Here is a 15,975-nt window from a genome sequence, read left to right as displayed (position 1 = left end):
AGGACTCTAATCTTCGCCTCATGACCTAATGACCTCCAAAAGGCCCCACCTCTTAATACCATCACCTTGAGAGTTAGGATTTCAATATATGAGTTTTGAAGGGACACAAACAATCAGACCATAGCAGATAGGAAATAATGTATCTATTATAACTGGAAAAACACAAAATTATGGTTATAAATTTCTGATAAGTTAATAGATGTAGTGGAAATTCTCTCCTGATTGATGTTATTTTCTTAGTGCAGAAAAGAAGGTCATCAGCTGAGAGTGTGAAGAGTAGAGGTATTAGAGATTTGAGGAGAGACAAGAAGATGTAAAAGAATAATATAGGAGTTTTGGAGAGTGGTTGTATTAGGGAAATTAGTAGGATTGCCAGGTAATAATAGGGCCCATTTGAAGTTGGTGCTTGTTGATTTAAGGTGAAACTAGTCAGCATAGTTAGGTGTGTGTGCTTGACACCTGTGTTCACTTCCATGGGTCCAGGCATGCAGTAGGTAAGAGAGTTGTATTTGACCATGATCTGAGTTGTATTTAACTAAGCTCTCATGCTTATAATCCTAGCACTCTGGGAGGCTGAGGTGGGAGCATCACTTGAGGTCAGGAGTTGGAGACCAGCCTGAGCAAGAGCAAGACCCTGTCTCTATTAAAAATAGAAAAAATAAGCTAGGTGTGGTGGCATGTACCTGTAGTCCCAGCTACTTGGGAGCATGAGGCAGGAGTTTAAGGTTACAGTGAGCTATGATGATGCCATTTCACTCTAACTGGGGTGACAGAGCAAGGTTCTGTCAAAAAAAAAACAAAAAACGTGTTGAACTAAAATGTCTGAAAGAAGTATATGGTTTTGATAATGACAGACTAGGAAATATGTGGACCAGCTCTCCCCGTGTGCAATGGTTTGAATGTTTGTGTCCCCCTAAAATTCATATGAAATCTTAACCCCCTAGGTGATGGTATTAGGAGGTAGGGCTTTGGGGGTAAGTGATTAGGTCCTGAGGGCAGAGCTCTCATGGATGGGTTCAATGTCCTTTATAAAAGAGGCTCCGGGGAGCTGCCTTGCCCTTTCCCCATGTGAGGACACAGTGAGAAGCACCATCTGTGAGGAAACAGACCCTCGCCAGATACCACCAACACCTTGATCGTGGACTTCCCAAACTCCAGAACTGTGAGAAGTAAATTTCTATTTTTATAGTTACCCAGTCTAGGGTGTCTTGTTATAGTAGCCTAAATGGGCTCAGACGCTATGGCAACAACTAGAAAAATTGAACAAAGAATATTTTTAAAAGTATCTCCGTGAAGGCATCAAAGGAGACCTAATAAGGCAGTGAAGCATTAGGGGGCCAAGATTCTGGAGAGGTAGGAAACCTAGAGAGGTGAGCATGGCACTTGGGGTTGCTTTTCCTTTAGGGGAAACTGCTGATTCCTGAAGAGACAGCTGGGAGACTGAAAAGTTGAGCAAAGCTTTGACAACCTCAGAGGGCTTAGGGAGCAAAAACTGGAGTTCAGAATCTGCCACAGAGTTCAGGTAAATCCACTATTGCTTTGAGTGGGGATCCTGAAGGGATATACCTTTGGACTAAGGGTGAACTGAAAATAGCCTGGTCCTTGTGAGTATTGCATCATAGTTTCAAATAACCTCACTCCTTATAATTGGATTAAATTTATCCATATTGCTAGTGTTTCTAGCTGCCTGCCAGAAACAAATGTGTCTACTTGAAGGGAAAATAACATTGTAGATTTGAAGTTATTTCCCAGTTTTTTATATGTAGTGCTCAGATCTAAATAAGAAATAAAGAGGTATCACTACACACCTATTAGAATGGCTACAATTCAAAACACTGACAACAGCAAATAATGGTGAGGTTATGGAATAACCGGAACTCTCATTATTGCCAATGGGAATGCAAAATGGTACAGCCACTTTGGCAGTTTCTTACAAAGCTAAATATACTTTCACCATCGGATCCAGCAATTGTGCTCCTGGGTATTTGCCCAAATGAGTTGAAACCTTATGTCCACACAAAAAAACTGTACACAAACATTTATAGCAGCTTTATGCCAATATTTGGAAATAACCCTTAGTAGCTGAATGGATAAAATTTTGGTCCATCCATATAATGTAATATTATTTAGCAATAAAAAGAAATGAACCATCAAGCCAACAAAGACATGGAGGAACTTTAAATGCATATTGCTAAATGAAAGACGCCAATCTGAAAAGATTGCATACTATAGGATTACAACTATGTGACATTCTGGTTAAGGCAAAACTATGGAGACAGTAGAAAGATCAGTGCTTGCCAGGGTTATGGGGAGGGAGGGGAAAGGATGAATAGGTAGAACACAGGGAATTTTTAGGGCAGTGAAACTATTTTGTATGATACTATAATGGTGGACACATGAAATGCATTTGACAAAACTCATAGAACTGTACAACACAAAGAGTGACCCCTAATGTAAACTGTATACATTAGTTAATAATAATGTATCAGTACAGGTTCATCAGTTTTAACAAATGTACCATAGCAATGAAAAATGTTAATGATAGGGGAAACTGGGTGGGGGAAGTAATATATGGGAACTCTCTACTTCTGTTCAGTTTTTCGGTAAACCTAAAACTGCTCTAAGAAATAAAGTCTATTAATTAAAAAAAACCCAAACAATACAAAAACAGGCACATAAGGAAATAAGACAACATCAAAACCCAAGAGAAATAACAACTAATGTAAACAGACCCCCATAGGGCATCCAGGTAATGGAGTTATCAGATACAGACTTCAGAATAACCATGTTGCATATACTCAGAAATAAAGTTTGAGAATTGCACCAAAAAAATAGCATAAAAAAGGCAAGTTTAGAACTAAAAAAAACACAATAACTGAATCATTAACTCAATGGATAGATTTAACAGCAGATGTCATCAGCATCATGAAGCTATGAGCAGAAATCAGTGAACCAGGCAGCAAATGTATATACAATGTGAAAAATTGAAAATTCCAAGAGTTGGTTTTGAAAAGATTAATAAAATTGATAAAGCTTTAGCAAGACTGATTCCTCAAACTCTCACAAGATGGATTAGATTCGATAGAGAGCCACAGATGAACAATATCATGAATGAAAAAGATATCACTAGTATCTTATGGATATTAAAACAAAAGGGGTTTTATAAAAACTATTATGCTAATTAATTATGCAATTTAGATGAAATGAATATATTCCTTTCAGAACATCTTAACCTAATGTAAGAAGAATTAGGAAATCTGAATAGTCCTATATGTATTAAAGAAATGAAGTCCTTAATTAAAAACTTTCCACAAAGAAAATTTGTCACTTGGCTTCACTGGTGAATTCTTCCAGATACTTAAGGAAGAAATAATACCAGTCTTAACACAAACTGTTCCAGATAATAGAAATGGTGAAAAACATCTCCACTTATTTTATGAGGTTAAAACCTGCTACAACCATAAGAAAAGAAAAATTATACCATAAACATAGATATAAAAACCTTAAATATTAGCAGACTGAATCCAGTGATATATTAAAATGATATCATGAGTATGTAGAGTTTATTCTAGGAAAATAGATGACTTAACATGCAAAACTGATCAGTATAATTTACCACCCTACAGAACAAAGAAGGAAAACTTTTGTGATTTTCTTAGTAGACAGAGAAAAATAATTTGACAGAATTCAGTACCCTTTCATGATAAAAACTCTTTACCAAGTTAGGGAGAGGGAATTTTCAGTCTGAAACAGTTACCGGCAAAAATCCTGCAGCCAACATCATACTCATTGATTAAATGTGGAATGCTTCCTCCCACTCATGTAAGGTCAGGAACAAGGCAGTGTCCACTATGACTGTTTTGTTCAATATTTTATCGGAGATTCTAGCTAGTGTAATAAGGCAAGAAAAAGATACAGCTATAAAAATTGGAAAGGCGGAAGTAAAATTGTTCAAAAATGATGTGATTGTGTATGTATAAAATGCAAACAAATCTATCGATAAACTATTAAGATGAATGTGAATTTTTTAAATTGCTAGATACAAGTTTAACATCCATTATTTTTCTTTATCACAGACAACAATTAGAAAAGGAAATATTTAGGCTGGGCGTGGTGGCTCACGCCTGTAATCCTAGCACTCTGGGAGGCCGAGGCGGGAGGATCGCTCGAGGTCAGGAGTTCGAGACCAGCCTGAGCAAGAGCGAGACCACGTCTCTACTAAAAATAGAAAGAAATGATCTGGACAGCTAAAATTATATATATATAGAAAAAATTAGCCAGGCATGGTGGTGCATGCCTGTAGTCCCAGCTACTCGGAAGGCTGAGGCAGGAGGATTGCTTAAGCCCAGGAGTTTGAGGTTGCTGTGAGCTAGGCAGATGCCACCAGAGCGAGACTCTGTCTCAAAAAAAAAAAAAGAAAAGAAAAGGAAATATTTAAATGCCATTTACAATGGCATAAAACATGTAAAATACCTAAGGACAAATCTGATGAAATACATGCATGACTCCTACATTGAAAAACACAAACATTGCTAAGAAAAATTAAAGAATGCCTAAAGGGAAAACTGTACCATATTTGTGATTCGGATGATTTGATATTATAGAGATGTCAATTCTTCCTAAATTGACCTATAAGTTGAATGCACTCCTAATCAAAATCTTAACAGGTTTCTTTGTAGAAATTAGAAAATAGATTCTAAAATTTATATGAAAATGCAAAGGACTAGATTAGAATAACCCAAGCAGTCTTGAAATACAACAATAAAGCTAGAGGTCTTACACTCTCACACTATTAGATATCGACACTTAGTATAAGCTACAGTAATTCAAACAGTGTGGTACTGGCATAAGGACAGACAAATAAACAAATGGAACAGAGTCCAGAAATAAACCCACAAATATTTGGACACCTGATTTACCATAAAGGTACCACTGCATTCAATAAGGAAAGGATGGTCTTTTAAATAAAGGGTACCAAGTCAGTTGGTTTTCCTCAATTCAACCTCCATTTACATGAAGTTCAAAAATAGGCAAAACTAAACTATAGCTTTGAAAGTAAACTAGTTGATTACCTTCTCAAAGGACAGAGGGGCTAGTGATTGGAAGGGGGAAAAGTAGGGACACTTCTGGCACGGCAGTGCTGTTGACCTATGAGGTAATCACACCAGCATTTGCTTTGTGGTTTTTCATTTAGCTTTACATTTATTCTGTGCATTTTTTTTCTGTAAGCTTATCATACTTCAATAAAAACAGTTAGAAAACAAATACCTAGAAAGGTTGTAGCTATTAAGTGAGTTTTAACATTATAGGTGTATTTCTATTAAAAAAACTTGTTAAAAACTGAAAAAATATTTTTTTCATATTCTCCTTTTGCACTATACTGGACTTTTCCATATTATTTAATGAAACCATACAGTATTTACTTTTAGGAATTTTTCCTTTTGTATATTGTAAAGTTTAAATGTTTTCCTTTTAATATTTAGAAAGACAAATACTTTTAAACCGAGATGCTTCCATATAATCTATTTTACCTTTCTCATCTTTTAATTTATTGCTTTGGTAGTAATTTATCAATTGTAAATTGTATTAATTTTGAGTTTTCAGTTCTTTTAAACACATGATATCTTCTGGGACAATGAAAAGCTCGTAATTTCTTCTGAGGTGACAGGCAGGCTCATTAGTAAAATTTGACTCTTTCCCTTTTAGATTTTTTATTTGCAGCAATTTAGTTATTGATACCAACTTTTTGGTTTCACATTTATAATAGTCCTATTTGTCACACTGAGAAGATGAGGTAGATCTGTGGTTTATTATCTTTGCAATTTCCAATAAGAGCCATATCTACTAATCTTTGTTCCTAGTAGTCACTGAAAACATTCACCTCTAAATAATTTTTTTGGTGAGTAACAAATTCTCTATATAGTTTTGTCAAATAAGAGATTATGTATTAAGCATTTTTTCGTATTCTCTTTTTCTAGAGAAAATCCCTTCATGAAAACAAACTGAAGAGGCTACAGGAGAAAGTAGATGTCTTGGAGGCAAAGAAAGAAGAATTGGAAACAGAAAATCAGGTGTTAAATAGGTAATGTGTTTTTATGTGTATCTACCTCATGTGGTTATTTTGATGTCCTAGAACGTTGTTTTTAAGTATACTGTACTTTTAATGTTTTCTTTTAAGATATACATTTAAAAGATTTCTAAAACTATTTGATAACTCCTATTATTAATACATTATCTTTCACTTTTTTTTTTTTTTTTAACTGAATGTTCCTTCAAACCAAAAGGTCTCTATCACGACGAGCCAGGTGCTTATATTATGGTTGGGACTGACAGAAAAGGTCAGTCACTGGCTTCAGTAGCCAGGAATGGTGTTAGTTCTTGCTGCCAAGGCAATACAGTTGTAGCTATTGCATAGTTCTGGAAATTGTGGCTACAAGTTTGAATCAAAGGTTTTTGGTTTCCTGGTGTAGAAAAATATTACTGGACTATAGCTTCTGGTTTTGCAGTCATATCCAAACACAGCTAGTAATTAGCATCATTAACTTTTTTTTTCTCCTCTCTCCTCTCCTCGCTCCTCCTGCCCCCCTCCCCCCGCCCCCCTCCCCCCTCCCCCCGCCCCCCTCCCCCCTCCCCCCGCCCCCCTCCTCCCGCCCCCCTCCTCCTGCCCCCCTCCTCCTGCCCCCCTCCCCCTCCTCCTGCCCCTCTCCCCCTCCTCCTGCCCCTCTCCCCCAGCCTCCTTCCCCCCTCCTTCCCCCTCCTCCCCCTCCTTCCCCCTCCTCCCTCTCCCTCCCCCCTCCCCTCCTCCCTCTCCCCCCCTTCCCCTCCTTCCCCCTCTTTCCTCCCCACCCCAAGTTCTCAATTGCCTGGAGCACAGTGGCATGATCACAGCTCACTGCAGCCTCAAACTCCTGGGCTCAAGTGATGTTCCCACCTAGCCTCCTGGGCAGCTAGGACTATAGGCATGCACCACTGCACCCAGATAGTTTTTGAAAATATTTGTAGAGATGGAGTCTTGCTACGTGTTGCCCAGGCTGATCTCAAACTCCTGGCCTCAAGCAATCCTCCTGCCTCAGCCTCCTAAAGCACTAGGATTACAGACATGGGCTTCTGCATCTGGCTGCATTTTTTAAGCAGAGAAGGTTTACTAAATTAAGTTGATGGTAGTGGCATTGGATGACCCATTTAATAAAATCTTTTTGAATTCAGCTAATTAGGGGTGGCTTTTAGGACTTTAGCTATTAAAGTATTAGACTTTTCTATAATGGAAATTGCCTATAATATCATGCACTGATGTTTTATGATGTGTACTGGTGTTCTCTGGTATAATTATTACCAGGTTTTTTTAATGGATATTTTAGAACATTTAAGAGGTTTCTAGACTATGGAAATAATGCCAAACTTACAATATTCTGTTCCAAAGTAGGAAGCCACCAAATGGATTCTAAAACAAAATTGAACTTAGTTACCTCTTCCATAACCATTAATACTGAAATACCATCAATTCAAGATTGGGCAGCTACGGCACAGATCATCTAGCTTTGAATGGTTTTGAAACTATATTTGATGACTAGTGTGATTGATAGTTAGGAAAGTCATGTCCAAAAAAGGTAATCTGTGAAGACCTGAAAAGTTCGCTTTTTTCTTCTTGCCATTTTTTCCTAAAGTTGAATAGCTTCACCTTTAGTGAAATAAGATAAACCAAAGTATTTTTCGTATTCTCACAGTCAACACTTAAGATACCAAAGGTATGGGGTATTTCCCCATACACGAAATAATCAGTTCTCCAGTGGACACCAGCTGGTTGTCCTATAATTCAGTTCTAACACTGTTATCTGGAGATAGCAGATGCCACAGGTTGAGGGCTCAGGCCCACCCAATGGCTCCCCACTTCAGAATGCAATCACAAGCCCCAGGTTGTGACCTGTGTTTCTGACCAACTGGCTATAAATCAGAGTTCCCATGACTCCTTCCTCGTGTTCAATTAATTTGCTAGAGCAGCTCACAAAACTAAGGAAAATACTTTATGTACATTTACCAGCTTTATAACACTTTATTATAAACGGCATTACAAAGGATACAGATAAACAGCTAGATGGAAGAGATGCATAAGGCAAGGCTTGTGAGAGGGGTTGTGGAGCTGCCATGCCCCTCCAGGCATGCCATCCTCCAGGAACCTCCACGTGTCCCATAACCCAGAAGCTCCCCGAACCCTATACTTATGGGGTTTTATGGAGGCTTTGTTACATAGGCATGATTGATTACATCATTGGCCATTGGTGATCAACTCAACCTTCAGCCCTTCTTCTTCCCCAGTGGTCATAGGTGGAGGGTGGGGCCGAAAGTTCCAACCCTCTAACCATTCCTTGGTCTTTCTGCTGACCTGCCCCTTCCTGAAGCCATCTAATGGCCCCCAGCCACCATTCTTCTTATTAGCATACAAAAGACACTCTTATCATTGTGGAGATTCCCTGGGTTTTAGGAGCTGGAATGGGGTAGACACCAAATATTTCTTTCTTATTATATCACAATATCACACCTACATTTTAAAAATTAGGTTGAACTATATGAGATTCTCTATATTTGACCACATTTCACCTGGAAAAGTGGCAGTTTCTTAAGGTTCAACCCATCATTTTCTCTGCAGTTGGCCCTGGAACAACATGGGCTTGAACTGCCTAGGTCTGCTTATGTGGGTTTTTTTCAACCAAACATGTATTTGCAGGATGTAAAATCCGCATATATGGAGGGCTGACTTTTTCTGTATGAAGGTTCCACAGAGCTGACTTCGGGAATTGAGTATATAAGGATTTTTGTATACAAGGGGGGTCCTGGAACCAATCCCTCCTACCGAGAGACAACTATATTTTTATTTGATGCCTTCTGTAACATAATGCACTCTTTTGGTTTAAAGAGTCTCCTTTTAGTTTTAGGATTCATGAATTTGGGGGAGGGGATGAAAGTAAAAGTATCAAAGATTTTAAATCTTCGATTAGTTAGCAAAACTTTGTGAGTTGACAGCCTGCAATACTGATAATCTCATATGATTAAGATGTAATGTCATTTTTCTATTTATTTTTCTAGGTAAACAGATTTGTATCTATATATGATATATAGATAAATCTTAAAATTTAGGAATCCTTCTCTTCCAGTTGAAAATTATGTTCTCTGAATCATACAGTTCTTCACCACAGTGTAACTGTTAAAGAACAGAAACACCTTTTTTTCTTTTTAAGACAAAATGTTCCATTTGAAGAATATACAAGGCTTCAGAAAAGACTAAAGGATATACAAAGAAGACATAATGAATTTCGAAGTCTAATTTTGGCTCCTAACATGCCACCAACAGCATCCATCAATCCTGCTAGCTTTCAGTCATCAGCCATGGTTCTAGGCTTGGAAACATCCTTTCCTCATATGCAGGTACAAACATTTATTTTAGGAAAAAAAGTTTGTCAAAGATTTCTGTGGGTTTTTACCTATTTAAATATAGAGTTAAAACTCAAATGTAAATGTGATCAGTGCTCAAAATTTGCCACAAAAATGTCGTAAACATTTAAAGCCAGTTTTAACTCCTTCCTTTTCATTTACCATAGAAATTTGCTGAGAAATAAAGTAGACTTGAATCTCTTCTGTTCTTTAGTGATGGTATTAGGAGTGAAATTTCCCATTTGGCAATAGAAGACACTTTATTAATGAGTCTTTGAGTAACCTAGAGTTTGTAGCTTACTCATATAATACTAATTACTACTGAGCATTTATTAATGCAGTGAACTATGCATTTTCCATACAATATTTAATACTAATGAAAATGCTTTGAGGGCAGATATTTTTCCTAAATCATAGACAAGGAAACTGAGTCAGAGAGTGAGTCTTGCCTAAGGTCATAGCTAATAAGTGACAAAGTTAAGTTTCAAATCTAATGCTTTCTGAATCCAAAACCTGGGCTCTTTCTATTGTATCAGTCAAATTGAGTGTGTTTTTCAGAAGACAGACTATTAATAAGTAATTGTTTTATTAATGTTGTAAGCACAGAAGATTTTAGTCACTGAATTTAATCTCAGGCTAAGTACTTTGGAGTTTAATAGCAGTTTGTTGTAAACAGTCTTATTACAGAAAGTTGCCATGTAAGTATGCCTGGGCCCTGCATTAGTATTATATTTCTGATTCACTCCTTGGTGAATTTTACACCTAGAAAAGAACAGACGTTGGGTTTTGCTTCAGGCTACAGCCTGAGGCAGGAGAGAAGTGAGAACTAGTTAGTAGTTTAGCCCCTGCTGCTGTGTTTTTAGACTGCCACAGTGGTCATTTCCTTGCCAGATTTTACAGCCCTGTATAAAAGAGGCAGACTCAGCCTGCTGCGTAAGAGTTACTTTTCTAACAGTTTCTTTTGCTGTGCTTTCTCTACATAACTTTAAGGAGGAACAGCATCAAAGGGAACTCTCTCTACTTCGCAAAAGACTAGAAGAACTAGAAACAACACAAAGAAAACAACTAGAGGAACTTGGACCTCCTGGTGAATGAAGTTCTTGGGGAAAAGTCAGACCAAAAGAGGTGAAATCAGTGACTCCATAAAGCTTGAAGGTTTGACATTTGTGGCATCTAGATACTTTATTACTGTTTGCCAAAATACTTGAATGTGCCTTAAGAAAAGGTACCAGCTACATGCTGTATTGCATGACTATCAAGATTTTAGGATTATACTAATGATGACAAGTGATGCATTAAAAGAAAGTTTCAGAGAAATTTAGAATATGTGATTACCCTTTGAGAATGTAAAACAAAAACTAAAAGGAACTAATTAGGGAATCAAGTTATAAAATTACTTACTAATTTTGTTGAATTTTTTTGCCTGAAATAAGCCCCTCTTGAATTCCCTTTTCGTCATTGAGATGCTTGGCAAAAACAGACTCAATAAACATCTTCTGGTTTATTATCTACAAAAACTATAAACTAGTTTTTGAAGAAGGATGACAATTTAAAACTCAGCATAAAAAAATAAATCTTAAAGGTATCTCCGTTCATTATAAAAGGCTACCTTTTCTAAAAGCTGTGCACGTAATTTATTAAAGAACTTAATATTTTTCTAACTGTATTTTGTATTTGATTTTTTTTAGCATACAGCGTCTATTTAGCAATGTAGAAGATCTCACCAAGTTTAACTTCGTTGAATTTGAAAATAACAAGTACAAATAATTAAATCCTGTGGCTGCATTAAATTAGGGGAGCACTGATTGTAAAACTTGAACCCAGTGGGGTCTCTTGGGAGGTATTGTTGCCATTTAACTGTGCTTCACACTATTTTGGATCTAACCAAATAATGATAAATGTTTTATTTCTCTATGTCCATAAATATGCCATCATTTACTTTTCTTTTCCCCTACTGTGTACCCTTCAGAAGCTTTTTATGTAACATCTTGTAGAGAAATACTACCAGAATAATTTCATGTCAATGAGGCAGAGCTCAAGTCTGCCAGAGTAAGGGGAGAATGTTCATTTTCCAGAAGTATTCCCAAGCAAAAGTCCAAGTTGATGGTGGAGGTCAAGAATGTAATTCAGCAGCCCATAGCACCATTGAGCAAGACACTAGGTTTACTTACTCCATAATAGAGCTGCTTATTCACATAGAGTATATAGTGACACCTTGTTCCTGAAAAATAATTTCAGTGGAGCCACTTAGAATAAAAAATAACTAGTAAACTGAAAAAAAGACAAACAGTCCAGAGTTACATCAAAATGTTTATTTTTGGATATAGACATTTAAAACATTCATCTCCAAGAACAGCTTCAATCAGGTATACAATAAGAAATAGACTTTAAATCCTAATACGGAAAAGGTAACAGAATTTTTAAATGCTGCTGTAGACACTAGTGTTAGAAAAAAAAGTTTATAAATGGTTTTGCACCAAAAAAATATGCAAAGAAACTTGAAAATAGAAATCGTTTGCCATTTGTTTCTCTGTTGCTGTTTAATATAGACCCAGTGACTGATTGTCTTCAGCACACATCTAATTTGGCCATTTACTGCTTTTGGCTAATGTGATCCAAAATGTGATCTAGATAGTGCTTCTCACTGGAGGATTGACAAACACGCTACATACATTAGTGAATCTTCACACCACCTCAGTGAGGTAGGTTAGAAATATTATACAGAAATTGAGGCACAAAGAGGTAAGTGACTTGCCCAAAGTTCCCAACAGCACAGTCCCTGGAAGAGGAGGTAACTCTCTACACAGGACTCATGTGCCAGAGAGCTGGACAGGGACACCCTCGTGTAGCATTTAGTAAATACTTAGATAAAGCTGTAGCTGATCCTTTGAGTTTTCTGTACCCTTAAGAAGGGGAAGTCTTTTGGGCAACTCTCCTACCCTTGGCTCTCAACTCTCCTACTGTTGTTCTCTTATGAACTCCTTCACCTCTTTGAAGACTGTAGCAGCCTTACATGGGGCCAGACCTCTCACCTGTATACTTATATGTAACCTATTTGGTAGTATTTTCGAGGTGTGTCCATTGGACAGACAGTGGTCAAAAGCGAAAGGATTGGGAAGGTGCCTATCAGGGCGGTAACTGCTTATTTTCTCTCATCAGTTTGTTGAGGTATCACCTTTCTCTCTCTTTACCACATACTAAGGAGCAAAAAAGAATTGCATTTATCTAAGACAAATTCATGTTTAAATCCTGATGTTCCATATAGTATTGGTAAATGATTTTTAACAAATGTGTGATCATGTTTGATTTGACTTGAAAAAAATTCTTTCCTAGATCAGGGATTTGGAGCACCAAGGGTAAAAGGTGCCTGCCACAAGAAAAGCTCGAGTTGCCAATTACACTTTTTACTTCTTCTGGTTTAATAGAAGGAAAACACAGTGGTATTAAAATTGGTCATGAGCAGCAAAAATTCAGGAATAAAAAAATCAGCAATAAAAAGACTACAGTATAACTGGATAGAGACTTCTTTAAAAAGAAAGGTATGAATAAAGTGGGTATTTTAAATTCTTTCTCCTGTGAGGAATACTTTCCAAAAGTACATAGTAAGACTAAGATACCAAGTTGTATACTAATATTTTTTGGGCCTTGGGCCTCAAATATATATATTTATATATAATACTCCAGTGTGAACAGCAATTTGATGAAATGTAAAATGTATTTTTTTTTTCAAATCACACACAAGTATTTATAACCACAGGGTTCACCAGAAACCTAAAGCAAGGAGACACTAGTATCTTAGAAATGCAGAATTATAGGAGTAAGTTACTCTTCCACAGATAGTTCTGATCAAATGTTTTGAAGCAGAACTAATGATTTTTTTTTTTGTATAATACCCAACATGTCCACTGTCAAATACATTATGAAACAAAAAATGAAGGGGGAAAAAAGGAACATGTTAGGACAGAGTGGGTAAAATGCTGTTCATTTAAATGAAGCCCACTCACTCTCCTTGCTTTAGAGCTCCTTGATGAAATGGAGGTGAGTTGGATGGAATGCAGTTGGTGACCACTGAAAAACACGAGCCCTTTCAACAATGTTGCAACACTGTTAGTTTTTGGTTTAAACACACACACTCACAAATGCTAAGTGTACACACTACCAAATTCTGCGGTCAGCTTTTCCAAGAACTACTGGGGAAAGTTTCAATGCTGCAAATCCTCGAGGTTGCCCTAACACCTCCACCTTGTTTCCAAATGACTCATTTCACGTTTTGAGCATTGGCAAGTATCCCTTTTCTGCAGAGGTGCAGTGTAGTCACAAGTGCTACATAGCTGTAGTTTTCAAACAAAACCACTTATATCATTGTGCTTAAGTGGAGACTGTAGTTACAATACTGACACTTGCTTACTGGCCCTGTATTCTCTGTAAACAAGGAGGCTGTTTGCAACAACCACTTCAACTCTATTTACAGAAGGGTTCCCACAGTATACACACAGGCACAACAGTTGGTATGCTTTCTAAAAGCTGTGCATGTGCCTTGGTCTCTTAAAAAGACAGTGCTCAAAGTGGAACCTATGTGCAAACAAGAAATTAACGACACAGAGTAGCTCAAGCAGCCATTTTGCTCCCAAGTCGTCTGAAGAACTTTGCCAGATTAAGCCAGGCCCCAGAGTGCTTATATCCACTTGCATTTCTTCTTTTCATCAAATAAGACTTTTACATGCAAGAGTTGTTTCTGAGCTTCTTCCAGCCCTCGTTCTCTTTCTAGTTTATTTAGAATCTGTTGACAATTAGAACAGTTATTTTAGATATTGTGGTTTTAGCATTACAATTCTGTTTTTTTGCATACCTGATGCCGTGAGTGGTAAAATCTGTATGAAACAGATGCCAACATTTTCTTCGATCATTTACATACTCACTTTGCAAGTTGTTTTGCTAAGTCATTATCACAGGATCAACAACACTTTGGCTTAAAATAGAAGCTCGCAAGAAATACCAACAATTTGCTTACAAATATGGGGCCAGGCTTCCAAGGCCCTGCTTTATGCATTATGTCACAGCCATTCCAAGCACAGCAAGCATTCCTGGGCAGCCAACATGCAGGCAAGTATTTCTACTTAAATGCAGCAGGCAGGGCATCCTGGTCAGAGACTAATACCTCCCCTCCCCTCCCCTCCCCACCCCACCTGGGCAGTGTGGTCCCTCCTCTTCCCTCCCCCATCCCCAGTGCTCCCCTTCTCTCCCCTGACCCCTGGAAAGAGGGATGCTTATCATGTTTAAGGAACTCATTGCCTCTACCCTACCTTAGCGCTTCACTTGATCTTCAAGGAGCAAATGGAATTGGTGAGCTATTCTCACCATTGACATGGATAGCCTGTCCCAGCATGACTGAGTGGGGGGGAATCAGGGAAGGGGGAATTAACATATATTTGGAAACAACATCTGATGAATGTGTCTGTGTGAATTCCCAAAGAAAAAAATCCAGATTAAGGAGAATTAATCATAAAGGAGAATGGTTTATTGAAATAGTTGCTTAAGTTAGAAATGGCATTTAACTATTGAATACAAAATCTAGGCAATTTAACAAGCTTAGCTTTCATTTTCAGCAGATGACAATCAAGCATATGTAACAGGGCCACTACTTACTCAAAGTTAACTTGAGTCAGTGTGGCTGTAGGCCCCATGACCTCAAATGTAAATTCAGGCTGGTCCAAAGGTGGGCAGCATGATAAAACGGTAAGAGGGGCAGCCGTGTACGGGGTCTGGCTCAGTGCCAGGATCCCCCATCTCAGACAGACTTCCTGGCCTTCCTTGCTGGCCATTTGGGATGCCAGAGCTGTCCTGAAACTTACAGACTGCTATAACCAAGTCCTCGTGATTGATTCATAGGTTAAAAAACAATGCTATTTCAAATCTTACCTCATCAAAATATTTTACGATGTACTTGTAGATTTCTGTCAAGGCCACTTCTTCATTAAATTCATTTTCATGTTTCTAAAAGAAAGGCTTGTTGAGAGATTCTGAAATGACTTTTTTAAAAAGTAGTAACCCAATATTTCTGCTTTCTAATGATACCTTAGATTCCTGAGTTAAGAATTCTTCCATTTCTGAAGGTGACAATGGAGGCAAATCCCTGATTGCTTTGTAATAAGATTTTACTTCTTCTTTGTAGGTTGGGATATCCTTGGCATAGAGAAGTTTATTAGTTGGTGCTTCCTGAAAAAAAGCAACCACCACCAAAAGAGTCAAAAACCATGGGGAATTTATAACAGTATTACCTCCTGCTAACAAAGCTTCATGCAGGAGGCCTTAATAAATGTTGTTGACTGAATGACTGACTGCCATCTAGATAGGTCTGGTGAGTCACTGTTATTTTCAGGCAGATTAAATGCTAATATATTCTGCCTTCCTCTCATAAAAGAACTAAAATTATTATTTTTGCATGATTTTGAGTTACTGTAACAATGGAACTTATTTCAATCATAGTTCATTACTAATGGTTGTAAAAAGCCTGAATTAAAACATTTGCTCTCATCCTCACCCACCAGT

General features: G+C 37.6%; 2 protein-coding genes across 2 annotated transcripts in view; one reads left to right on the top strand and one right to left on the bottom strand.

Annotated features, from left to right (window-relative positions):
• Positions 1–10,601, top strand: part of CEP83 (centrosomal protein 83) — a 102,141-nt gene extending 91,540 nt beyond the window's left edge. Inside the window, exons 14-16 of the mRNA XM_069489983.1 lie at positions 5,979–6,082; positions 9,234–9,420; positions 10,417–10,601. Coding sequence (XP_069346084.1) covers positions 5,979–6,082; positions 9,234–9,420; positions 10,417–10,521 — 396 coding nt within the window. The 3' untranslated portion in view covers positions 10,522–10,601. The remainder of the gene's footprint in view (positions 1–5,978; positions 6,083–9,233; positions 9,421–10,416) is intronic.
• A 1,117-nt stretch (positions 10,602–11,718) lies between these two features.
• Positions 11,719–15,975, bottom strand: part of PLXNC1 (plexin C1) — a 136,671-nt gene continuing 132,414 nt past the window's right edge. The window contains exons 29-31 of the mRNA XM_069490067.1: positions 15,502–15,642; positions 15,346–15,420; positions 11,719–14,206 (exon numbers count right to left, since the gene is read on the bottom strand). Of these exons, the coding sequence (XP_069346168.1) occupies positions 14,102–14,206; positions 15,346–15,420; positions 15,502–15,642 (321 nt within the window). The 3' untranslated portion in view covers positions 11,719–14,101. The remainder of the gene's footprint in view (positions 14,207–15,345; positions 15,421–15,501; positions 15,643–15,975) is intronic.

The sequence above is a fragment of the Eulemur rufifrons genome, chromosome 16 (genome assembly GCF_041146395.1).
Source record: "Eulemur rufifrons isolate Redbay chromosome 16, OSU_ERuf_1, whole genome shotgun sequence".
NCBI lineage: Eukaryota > Metazoa > Chordata > Mammalia > Primates > Lemuridae > Eulemur > Eulemur rufifrons.
The sequence above is the reverse complement of the archived record's forward strand: the minus strand, read 5'-3'. Positions and strand labels throughout refer to the sequence as shown.